General features: G+C 36.5%; 1 protein-coding gene across 2 annotated transcripts; it reads right to left on the bottom strand.

Annotated features, from left to right (window-relative positions):
- Positions 1 to 2,208: 2,208 nt before the first annotated feature.
- On the bottom strand, positions 2,209 to 10,809 carry LOC103038032 (E3 ubiquitin-protein ligase TRIM39). 2 transcript variants are annotated; one of them, XM_022678420.2, is made up of 8 exons: positions 10,492 to 10,809; positions 6,920 to 7,626; positions 6,700 to 6,795; positions 6,338 to 6,571; positions 4,933 to 5,080; positions 4,578 to 4,622; positions 4,437 to 4,463; positions 2,209 to 3,719 (listed from the first exon to the last, which is right to left on the bottom strand). In XM_022678420.2, the coding sequence occupies exons 2-8, from the start codon at positions 7,574 to 7,576 to the stop codon at positions 3,178 to 3,180; spliced, it is 1,749 nt and encodes a 582-aa protein (XP_022534141.2). In that variant the 5' UTR covers positions 7,577 to 7,626; positions 10,492 to 10,809; the 3' UTR covers positions 2,209 to 3,177. The 2 variants fall into 2 exon arrangements, with proteins under 2 accessions (XP_022534141.2, XP_007248086.3); XM_007248024.4 differs by having other exon boundaries at positions 6,920 to 7,590.
- Between the last annotated feature and the right edge of the window lie 1,868 nt (positions 10,810 to 12,677).

The raw sequence follows: 12,677 nt of genomic DNA, 5'->3' as shown, positions 1-12,677 counted from the left end.
TAACAATAATAGATATCTCACAGTATAGTATAGCATCCGAGCATTATGTTTGAACTGAAGTTTCCCAGAGCTTATAGTGGTTTAGTTGGCTCTATAGATGGCTTTTAGTCTTATCTTTCCCTTTTCCATTCTGTTTTTCATATAATTTTAATGTATTTTTAAAAGCTTAAAAATGGCAGATAACTCTTAAAAAGTCTTCTTGGCAGAGTTCCTCTGCACCTGAACCTGTCAATGTGTACATTTGCATAGTCCATATGAAAAGGTAGTAGTTCCTGCAACTTAAAAACAAACTTAACCATCAGTTTGACTCATAACCACATTTACTTTGTCGTTGAAACTATCAAAAATACAATTTCATCAAATTATTTGACTAAATTAAACTGAACGGAACTTATTTTTAGTTTCTACTAGGGTTGGGTGATATTGTAAATAAATATTTTATGATGTGAAAGCTATATATACAATTTCAGTTTTTGTACAAATACCCTCCAACATTACATTTATATTAAACACAGTGCAACCATAACCTCCTTGTATTTTAGTGAAGGAAAAGTGCCAAATATGAAAATCACTGTCACATAAAAGAGTTCTGACAGAAAAAGGTTTCTGACAGAAGCAAATATTTATCTACTGAGTTTCCCTTAATTTCGGTTATCCCATTTTGAAAATCACATTAAATTAGTAATTGTAATTTTTTATCTGAGGAAGAAAGATTACTGTGGAGGAGCGTGCAACACAAGCACTAGCAGCTACATTTTAGCATATAACATTTACATAAAATAAACACATTTCTTGGATGACAATGTTAAAGTTGGATACTCTCAAATGTGGGAACAAATGACAAAGGGAACATTAATAACTTGTCTTTGTTTTCAAACAATTTAGCCTGGTCTGTGCTAGTTCAATAGCAGAGTTAACAAGTAATGCTAACTAGTTACTTTCTTCCTTATAAAAAAGTAAAAAAAAAAGAACACACAAGGGTAAATGGACTACTTGAAGACTTGCCACCTCGTGGCCACTTGTGGAAGTATATTGTGTGGTGTTTTATCACCCTCGCGGCTGTCTTTGACAGTTACTTAAGACATGCTTGGACAGGCTTGGTGTGCTGAGTGGAATACCGTTAGGATTTGCTTTGGGAGGGACAGTGGGGGGAGTATAACGTAACCAACTGAAACTTGCACTCAACTACAATAGCTCGATACTTCACCTGTAAACACTACTTTAAGATTAGAAGAATATTTACTACGATAAATAATAGAGTTGAAAATGTGTTTTAAGCTCGTCTTTGATGATTATGTTGTTGAAAATATGAAAACATACCCTATGCTGGTAAACTGGTTAACCAGCTGTTGACCTGCATACTGTGTGTTTGTATGCTGCATTTGATTTAGGTCATATTGGTTGTCAGTCTTAGTCAGGTTAATAATCCTTGTAGACCAGCTAAAGCATGACACACAAACAAAAACATACAATATACTGGTCAAGTATTATTTAAAGGTTTTTGTTTATATTTTAGTTTATCTTCTATGTGTCTATGACCTCATAGTACAAAGCAGGGTACAAAGTATAGTCATATAGGTGCTAACCTGGGCATTGGCTGCTTTAAACTAAAGAAATGAGGCAACGCCCTTCCAGCAGTAAAAATGGGTGTGGGGGGCAATGCCACAAGAACTTTAGCCACATCCATGAGAAAAGCCACAATTGTGAAACTGGTATTGTCTGAAAAGAGTCCCGAAAGTGAAACTGTAGTAAAGCAATTGGGAAACTGAAGGGATTTTAGGCAAAAGTGTTGCAATGGCACCCAAAATCACAGCTTTTTCCATCAGACACTTTTCACTTACTGATTCATGATCCTGATTTCCCACAAAAAAAAGCTACAATTTTGTGCATACTTTTTTTAGGTAGTCCTACTTTCTAAATGAACCACAGAATCAGAAGGGAAAAGAATGTTGTACAAATTTCACATATATAAAATAAGTGTATGGTCCAATGGTTGAATGTTAAGCTAAATCTATTTAAAAAATAATAATTCAGTTACCCTTATTAAGCTTAATTAACCATTAAGCAACATAATGGCTAAAAAGGAAATACCACTCCCACAATTGTTTTTTAAGAAATATGAAAACTGAATAAAAATCAATGCTTATTGTGCCTTTGTATTTGGAAATAAAAGCCAACTTAAATACACACATCTAAACAAACCTTTATAAAAATGTCTTTATATACACAGCCAGCAACAAAAGTGTAAACAAAATTAGATTTTACTGTACTTTTTACAAATGTTTGTATTACATTTACAGACATTTTTACAAAGATAAATAATACAAAATAACAGACAAAATGTACAGTTACTCTTTATGTACAGGTTAAATTGTGTAGCACAATACACACAGCAATAATATATACTATAACTGTTTGCATACTTTGAAAGAAGTAAAACATTGTAAAGATCCTGAAACTAAAACCAAACCCTTCTTCTAACTGGCGAATTCCAGTTTTTAAAGTGCACCCATTACTGAGGGAGGCGTTGATTTGTGGATAATCAGCATTTACAGTTTTCATAGAAAAGCACTGCCTGTTTCTAGTATTGGTCATATAAATGAAGACCATTCAGACACCCCCAACCGTGGGCGTGGTAGAGGGGGGAAGTGGACCTGACTACACATGGCCCAAGTAGGGAGAAGGGCCCATGAAAATCCTTTTTTTTTTTTTTTGCTCAGTTACCTTGTGTACTGGCGCAGATAGGGGCCCACTGACATTGAGAGAGTACAGGGCCCACAATTTGGGACTGTGTTCCTTAATGTAATTAAGTTTCATATGTAGTGTCTCTGGGGTCTGGGGTTTGTGATGCAGAACTTAATCATGCAACACCAATTTTTGACCTCACACTAATGTTCTTGTGGATACATACAATAAAATTCTCAAGGAAAATGTTCCAACATTTAGTGTAAATAATTTTTTAGAAAGATTAGAGGCTGTTAGATGAACTCCTTTTGAACACCCTTAATGTTTGATGAACAGGTGTATGTAAACATTTAGATACAAAGTGTATAATCCTGTTACTATATTTAACTTCAATATAAAATTGACATAATGCAGAGAAGCCAGTAGGCACAATATGCCACTTCTTTTAGTGCTTGGCCATAAAAAAAACATCTCAGCAGTCATACTCTTCAGTCAGTGATAAAACATGGGTGTAATAGTAAGTGGCCCATCATTTTTGCCAGATTTATTAGTGCATGGGCTCAAAAAGGGATATATTGCCTCACTGAATGAGTCTATAAATGTGTAGATATGCGTATTAGCTTCCACATTATAAAAGGACACCTGGCCTTTCATATAGTCCACAAAAACTCCAATCTTCTGGGGTTTCTCATTGAGGTGAAGTGGAGTGGAAGGCTCTGTTCTGAAGGAATAGTGGGTTTTGTCTCGCAGACTGAGGATCCAGCATCCATTACTGTTGCTCAGAGTTATCTTTCCCTTTTTGTTTATGGAGTGGCTGACCACTCCCAAGTCCCAGTCAGTTTTGTTACCCACTTCCACTTCCCAGTAATGTCGGCCCCCTGTGAAGCCTTCCTGCCCCAGTGCACACAACACATGGTTGAAGCGCTCAGGATTACTGGGAACATGATGGTGCTTTTCCCCATACCACACCTTCTTTCTGTCTTCTGATAGGACTAGATGGGAATGGGCAGTGCCAGGGTCTAGGATGACATCCACTGATGAAAGAGATTGCAAAAGCAATAGAATGAATTAGGTGATCAAATCATCAAATCAAATTATGTATTTTTTAAATATCATTTTTATAATATTAAGCATAATGAGGTAGCATGAGACTCTATTATTACTTAATACTGTTTGTGCTGTAGATTTCTACTGGCATTTGGTGATGAAATTTATTCCACATCATATGGTAGTGGGGTGTTTCAGTCAGTTCTATTCCATTACTGGGTGTCCTGTGACTTTTTTCATGTCTTATGGTATCTAGAAAAGGCTGAACTGACCTGCAAGATATGCATGTGAGATATGCTTTGAATATGGATGTGATTTCTGCCATTGTTTGCACAGACAATTTTAGCCATATGTCGCCGGTCATGATCATTATCACTCACTGTGCTGTCCACTGTGGGTGGTAATGCCTTACTCGAACACTTGGGATACTGTAAGTGAAGAATGTTATATTCCAAAACAACTTCGGAAATTCAATGTACCACCCACCTGTCACCCACTATCAGGCCTCGCTTCAACAAAGATAATTTATGTCACCTTACCATGAACACACTGGCCATGGTTCAACCTTACAAGAAAACACCTCACAACTGACAAAGGTAACATTTCATGATCATTTTTACATACTGCCCATTTTAACATGCTGGTCTATCTCATGATATATCATTAAACTTAAAGAATGAGAGGACAGTAAATAATGTGCTTACCTGCAAAGTCCTGAATTCTATTTACTTCTGCAAAACAATAAAATAAAATGATTAAATTACTGAAAACATGAACCTAAGGTCTAATATTAACAAAAATGTGAATAATTATTGGCTATATTTTGCCAATGAATCAATACCTACTTGACTGTGGTTTCACTGGTGAGTCATCAGTTAAACTTGATAAGCCTGTGGGAGAAAAACACAGTCATAATTATTGTGTGTATAGACATTTCATATTTTAAAACTTTGCAAGATAATTAGATTTAATTCAAAGTCTTTAAAATGAGCCTGTCTTTAATTCCATTCTTCTCGGCTTCTTGAATAAACTATACTAACCAAACAAAGTACAAAGTGTCTTTTGGCCACTAGGTGCCAGTGACACCCCTTGAAAGACTTTCTGAGCTTCTCCTTAATGAACATATAAACAAATATGTAACATTTAGCCTGAGCACTAGGTGTCAGTGTACTCCACTGAACCTCCAATCATCAAACTTACAGATTTGAGGCACTTTCTGAAGCTCCTCACGGAACTGTTCTACCAGCTGACAGACTGAGCTGTAGATAGCGTTTGTTTCGAAATCACACTTAACTGAGACCCCAGTCCAGTCTTTGTCTGGCAGAGGATTGTTGAGAACAGAGTAGCTCTGTGGACAAAAAGACAAGACAGAAACTTTAAAAAAGTCAAAAATGTCAAAAAATATTTTTAATCTTCACAAGAATATCTACAATTAAATGACTCTAAAAAGCACCTATTAATATTTTTAATTATTAACATTTCCAGTGTTGTATCATTTTATTAACAAAGACAAATTGCCAACACCCTCTACCTTAAGAGTTGAGGAAAATTAACAAAATGGCTTAAGAAACAGAACATTCCCCTTTCCTGAAGGGGCAAGTACTGTTAAGGGTGAGTTCCTTACCATTCACATCTGAGAAAGTTTGGAAAGTATATTCCAGTCTTACTCTAGCCACCAATCGCTTCCAGTGAGGTGTAAGGTGCATGCTAAACAATAGCAGTGTCGTTTGGTTTTAAAGCACTACCAGTGATCACTTTAAGGATATTTTCATACCTGCACATTTTAGTCTAGTTAAACCACACATTGTTTTTTTTGCATTGAGCAGGTGTGAACACAGATATGGCTTAAAATTAGTTGGTATCTTTTAGGTCCCAAACCAACTCTGAAATTGTCTGTTTTTAGTGAAAAAGTAATCTGACCATGATTTGACCCTATAAACAAACACTGTATCTGCCATGTTCCATGTTAAATTGCACAGAAATGTGTCTGCAGAACCTTCTTCTTGTATTTACTTTTTTTAATCCTGCCCCAGACAGATCTGACCAAAAGGAGTAGAGAACATACTCATGTGGGTTGTTGTGATGCATTTTAGTGTGCTTATTTATATCAAACAAAGATAATCACATTAAATAACTCTTCAACTGATTTGGACCAAAGCAAATAAACTATCAACTTATTGGGCAAATTCTGAGTTTTCAAATAGCTCAGTTTTTAACGCTCTACTTACTAAAAAAATGTCAGAAAGAGCATAACCATAATTCAAGGCTCAAAAATATTATACCCCAAGGGCTGGTGTGGCTGCAGGCTTTCCATCCAGCCCATCAACTCTTCCAACTCCCCCCATGTACTTAATTTGCTATTTAACTGGAATTAAATTAGCTTGACTGGAATGAAAACTTGCTGCAACACTGCCAATTGTGGGTATGATTTCTGACTGCCAGATAGTAAAATATATAATAATTACAAAAACATTATTTCTGAACATAAATTTTGAAATCTCTCATGAGTCAATGCTTCAGTTAAACTGTTTTGGAAATGGTTACATTAGTGATGAGGTGGACCCTCATTATCTCTGCAGCTTTTGCTATATATCTAGTCACTCACCTTCAGTCCACTGATGCAGTCATCTATTTGGGCCAGTTTGCTCAATGCAGCACTTCTCTTCCTTAACTCTGTGACCTCCAGGTCTAGTTCTCTTAGCATGCCTTCGGCCTGATGTTCCACTTTGCGCCGACTCATCTCAATCACCTCCAGCAGCTCCGCCTGGCTGCGCTCAATGGCGCTCAGAAAAGCCCCAATCACACGCATGCTGTCCTGGGTCTCCCTCTCTGCAGCCACCTGGATGGAGGTAAAGAGATGTTGATCATCTGAAATAAGTGTTTTTGTTTTGAAACCACTATTTTTTATCCCATAACATTTGCCACATAAGTGTATGTCAGTTTATATAGACAGGAATTTGTGCTTACTTTGATTTCCGCCAGTGAGAATTTAATTTCTTCTGCTTTGCTCAACCTCTCCTCTATCATTTCCTGTATCTCTGTTTCAGTGATAGCAATCTGTTTCTGTGTTAAATGTGAAAAAAAAAAACAGAACAAAGAAAATGATGAAATGGGTTGTCAGAAAACATAACACAACCCTGCTTCTATTACTGCTTACTATTAGAAAACAACAGTTGTTTATTCACACCTTGCTGTTCAGCCACTCCTTCTCTGCAGAGATGGTTTTATGTGATTGGTGATCTGTATCAGCACACTCAGAACAGATAAACTCCCCATCTGATTTGCAGAAAAGCTCCAGTTTATGGTGATGTTTTGGACATTGAGGCACTTTCTTGGCATTGACAGCTCCGCTCATAGTGTACCTCCTTAGAGACACACTGCGTATGAGCTCTTGGGGCTGGATGATATCGTAGTCTGTTCCCTCTATCACCAATGTGGGACTGTCATTCTGGCCTGCTTTGGAATGGAAGGGCTTGAGAAGCTTGCGTTTCATTTCAACAAAGAGATCCCCAGACAGCTGTCTCTGCTTAAGAGGCCGATCTTCAATCCTGCTGCTTTGCAGCCCTTCCCACTCCATCCCTCCACATGCGCCGGGGTCCCCCTTCATCTGCTTGAACTGCTCAGTGATCTCGCGGAGTGTGCGGTTGATGTGGAGCTCGGGCTTCTTTTTGAAGTTTTGCTTGCAGAGTGGACACTGGCAGAACTTGACTCCTTGCCAGTAGTGTCCGATGCAGACCATGCAGAAGCTGTGGCCACATGGGGTGGAGACAGGATTGTCAAAGATGTCCAGGCAGATGGAGCACTGGAACTGCTCCTCAGAGAGGAAGCTACCCAGGAACGGCATAGCTCTGGATGGATCTGTAGTGAAGAAAAGAGAGAGATGAAGAAATAGAGCTGAAGGAGGGGATGCAGTGACAGTGGTATGGCAGAGAGATTAGATAAAAGAGAAGAAAACATAGATAAAAAAGAAAGTGCTGTGGATAAGTAAATGCTGAAATTGTGGTTTTATAAAAATGAATACAGGGTCATACAATTTGATATAATGATATAATGAGGGACTGTTATGCTGCAAGTAGATTTTATACATGAATCAAAGTAAATGCAATAAGAAGATCTCATAACCTCAAACCATTAGCTAGAAACTTGGGCACAACTGTGTGTTTCAACAGGATAACAATATTAAACATATACATTAAAGGAATACACAAGAGAAGGCATTACTACAATGGAAAGCATAACCAGTAGCAACTGTCTACAGTACACAGAACACATATACTGTTAAAATAAGTTGTATAGAGTTGTATAGCGAGATGGTTAATGCATGCAGACACAAAATAATGTTTCAGTAATTTATTTTAAACAGTACATATCCAGTCCTGAAAAGAATCTTGCTTTCTCTGTATATTGAAAACAGCTTAAGAACTGGTCTGTGATTAACTGATGGTTTGGCTGTACAAATATACATGCCTCCCGGGGGTTTCAGATGTGGATTTGAGAAACCATAAACAACATTATAAATACTGTTCATAAATGGGAAAAATGCCTACCTATGAGTGTGTGTAACTTTTCTACTGCCACACAGTATAACCATTTTTTAATTGTGTGACTAAAAATATCTCAGAACTGACAGTACAACACACAGGATCGTTCAGTCAGATAAGGAAACAGGTGTCTTAACTCTATGAGAGGCTTTTGCACAGGAATGAAGCTCAGCTGGCTGATGTACAATTCCTCCTTTATTCTGTGAGAAATCACCAGGGTGCACTCTCTGAACTCCATTCTGCTGATTCACAGTATATTATCACTGTTACTCTGGAACTATAAAATGTTTAGTTTATGTACATTTGCCTCAGTTTTATCAGTAAAATTATCAGTTCCATTATTAAGACAATTAATTTATGAGTCTCTTGCTAAATGTTGTATTTGTTTCATTCACACACAAGAAATGCAGAACTATTTGGGCTAAAGTGTTGGGACACCTGCCCATGCATTGTTTATTTCGAAAGCAAGGAACACCATCATTACACTGCTACCATTGCTGGTGGGCTTTATTTCCCAATGCCCAATTTTAGGCATGGTAATAGTAGGTTTATGTTTGTCTGTATAATTATATTCTATTGGCAAAACTTATTTAATAGACAAGCATAGTCTGTGAATTGGCACATCTGTGTCAGCTCTGGGTGCAATTTAACGTAACTGAAAAAATAAGGCCTTCTGTGTAGTCCAAGACTAGAATAATCATTGCATTGCATATTCTCAAAGCTGCAGGTTGCCTTACTACATTTGAAACACACTCCCACACTGTGTGTGTGTGAGAAATTTCTTATCAGCTCTAAGCATCAATTATGCTGTTGCCTTTGAGTACATCACGTACACCTGGGTTAAGTTATGCTGGCAGCTCTTACTCTTCCTATCACCTCACTCAGTGAGGCTCACTGACCCAATTCTAAAGAGAGGCACACAAGCTTGGCACAAATTATACTCTAATCATAAAATATAAAATATAAATTTTTATAAATTAGCCCCAGATTGCATAGTATAATAATGCTTAGAATGCTGATTTTTTTAACAATATGTAGTTTAAAAAGACACTATTAAATGCAGCGGTAGTCCTGAGTTGAGAGGTTCAAAAATATTCCAAATAATTTTATTAGACTCCTGTCATCGCTATGCAACATCTAATATGTTTATTCTAAAATCAGCTTGGTCTGGCAAGTTTGCTGGATGTCATTGCATCCAATACATTTTAATAAAAAAAAAAAAAAAAAATATATATATATATATTTCACCAGTATTTTAACTTGGATAAAAACTATATTTTCCTTTTTTATTGTTCTTGTTTTAATTGTTTAGTATGTTTCATACTTTCGTAATAAGCATGCATTTATTGCTCTCTAAAGAAATGTATAAATGCATTGTCATGCTATTGAATAATCATTTTGTCAGTGACATGACATGTTCTTAAAATTCTTAAAGTTAAATCACAATGATTACTAAAGCAATATATTGAGCAATCTATAAGATACTGGATGGAATCCCTTCCTTTATTCCTACCTGGAATTATGCTTTACTGAACACCATTTAGCATGCCTGAAAGTGTGCTACATACAGGGGAATATGTTGTGCATTTATTCTTAAAGCAATAGTTTGTACGTTTGGGGTATTTAGGAATTTAGAGATTTCTTTGGTAAGAATGTGTAATTGCACAGAGCATTTGGAAGAGTAATTTTAATACAGGTTAATAAAAATGATCTCCTGTGTGAAATGCTGTGCAGTTTAGTATACTGTTTAGTTCATTTTGTTCATTTACTGTAGAAAACAGTAACATCTAACTTTCTGAACTAGCTTTTGGAATTAATATATTAGATAGTGCAGGCATTGTCTTTCTAGGAAACTGATACCATTAATTAGAATATATTGTCTCTGCTGAACTCAGAAACACTACTATTTCAATTGAAAATGAAACAATCTTAGGGACTGCTGCTTTAAAGTTGACAAAATAGTATTTGATGTGATTGTGTAGAAGAATCACTTTTGGTTCTTTGAAAACCAAATAAGATATGCTAGTTTTAATAACATTTTAACATTGTTAAGACAATCAACCCTAATTTTCAAAAACCTAAACATCCTAGGCAAGATATATTTAGGAACATTATTTAAAAAAAGTTAAACTAATTTACTACTGGAGCTACAAGTCGTTGGATCCCCAAAGCCAATGTATCATGTCATGTTTCCTACTACAGCAGAAGATGGTCTTACCGTCTCCAAAGGCAGAGGATTCTTAAAAAGGTTGTCTTCTCCTCCTAAAACGTGTCTTCTTTATTATCTGCTGTATTCACCTCAGAGTCCTGATCTCTGCTTCATTCTCTGACTCCTCCTTATATACTGTGAGAGCTGCTACAAGGAATTTCAAAAACATGCAGCTGGCTGGTTTGAACCTGTTCATATCAGCTGTATCCCTCCACTAACATGGTCATAGTGATAAGGTGAGGGTTTATAGAGGTGGTTCCCATTTACAATTTAGAACAGTGTTAGATCAGCCTTTGTCACTCGTTGTACTGTTCTAGCCGAGACAGTACAACGCCTAAATGCAATGACCAAAACATGACACCCAAACTCCCGATTTGAATGATAATTTCACGATTAACTGATGTGGCTCAGCGCTATTGTTACTAGGTGTGTAACAGTACAGAAAATTCACGGTTCGGTACATTTTTTTTGAACGGTTGGTGGAAAAAATAAGGAGGCTGGGTATTCTATACAACCTCACCTTTATAAACTTCATAATAACAATAAAACTTAATCATAATCATGTTTTTTTTTGGGATGGAATGTTGTAACGGGGCTCGAGCACTTATCATTAAATGCTTGAAATCAGGGTTCTCTCCTACTGTCATCATGAGAGGCTCCATCTTTTGAATCTGGTTGAAACAAAAACACTGAGCATGATTGTGGCTCCTTGATTAAGAACAAAAACAACACCATTACTTTAACTGCCTAAACTAAGCATATTACTGGATGCATTTTAGAGTTTGAGTTCTTTTTAAGAAATATTAGCATTAGATTGTGATTAAATTAAATTAAATTAAATTATATTAGGGGTGTCAATCACTTAAAAATAAATTAAAAAATATATATTTTTAAATGCTGGAGACAAACAGACGGTGCAAGGGAAAGAAAGAGAATGAGAGAGCGAGAGAGAGAGAAACAGTACGAGCTCCTGACCCTGCGTTCACACTGAAAAGCGACAGGCGACCGGCTGCGGTGTGTGGGCAGTTTGCGCACGTTCTCTGCTTGTGTGCTCCAGCTTTCAGTCAGAGCTAAACTTCTCAGTGCAGGCTAAGTCAGTAGCGGTTTGCTAACAGCAACAGTGCTACAGCTACACTTTCCGGTTACGTTCATCGGTTCCACAAGTCTCCTACAGACTGCCTGTACAGTGTATTCTGTGTGCGTTTGCGCGAACCGTATTTGTTCATTTAGCTATTTTAATAAAAATATTAAGCTATATAAACATGTCCAAGAATTCCCTCTCCACCCGGTCATCTTGGACAAACCTTTTAAGTTCCCTTTAAAATCATTAACATCCCAGTCTTTCCGTACTGTTTAGCCATTAACAATGAATAATTTTACTAAATATTTTTCCTTTTTTTTTATCCTTTTATTTCTCTCGTTGGGCCACCACGGAGATAAGTAAACACAATCTAAACACAATCTCTGTATGTGTTTGTGTGCACCTCAGTCTTTTAGTTAAGGTAGTGTGTTATGGTTGGTACACACTGTGCTTTGCAGGAAGATTACTCAGCATTTTTCTATGCTAAATTTAGAACAGCCAAAAGCAGTGTATCATACAGTAGCACATACCTAACATTTTCAAAGAACTATTTATATTCAAGTTCTAACAACTTAGACATGTGAAACTTGTCGACAGCTAATGGTGTGAGAACAAAAATGGCCAATTTTTGTCACTGTTACCATTAATTATAATTAGGCTAAAGACATTATCACTATGAAATCGTGAGAGAGCAAAATAAACAAACTGAGTACATACCGTCTTTTGATAATATCTGACAGGTCCACATTGTTACAAAAGTAGCATGGGAGAATTAAAATATGGGTGTTCTGCAGTCGGAAGTTTAAAAAAAAAATGCAGTGTAAACCAGCAATGTGTGTTCATGCACAAACTTAGTACATTAGTGATTTATAAATGTACATTCTCCTTGGTTCATACAAGTAACTATGATCCAGGCTGTGTACCCAAGTATTAAGGGATTTATATAAATGTATCATCAAATATTCCCTTCAAAAATCTGCTTCAAATCCCTGTGCAATTACATATCAACAATGTGTTCAAAACATTTATCTGATAGACCACAAAAGAATTATCGTTAAAGAAAGAAATGAATTACAATACAAACTGCAACCTAGGCTTTTCTCTAGAAATTGTA

The sequence above is a fragment of the Astyanax mexicanus genome, chromosome 8, assembly GCF_023375975.1.
Source record: "Astyanax mexicanus isolate ESR-SI-001 chromosome 8, AstMex3_surface, whole genome shotgun sequence".
Classification (NCBI taxonomy): Eukaryota; Metazoa; Chordata; class Actinopteri; order Characiformes; family Acestrorhamphidae; genus Astyanax; species Astyanax mexicanus.
Note: the sequence above shows the minus strand (reverse complement) of the source record. Positions and strands in the feature narration are given on the sequence as shown.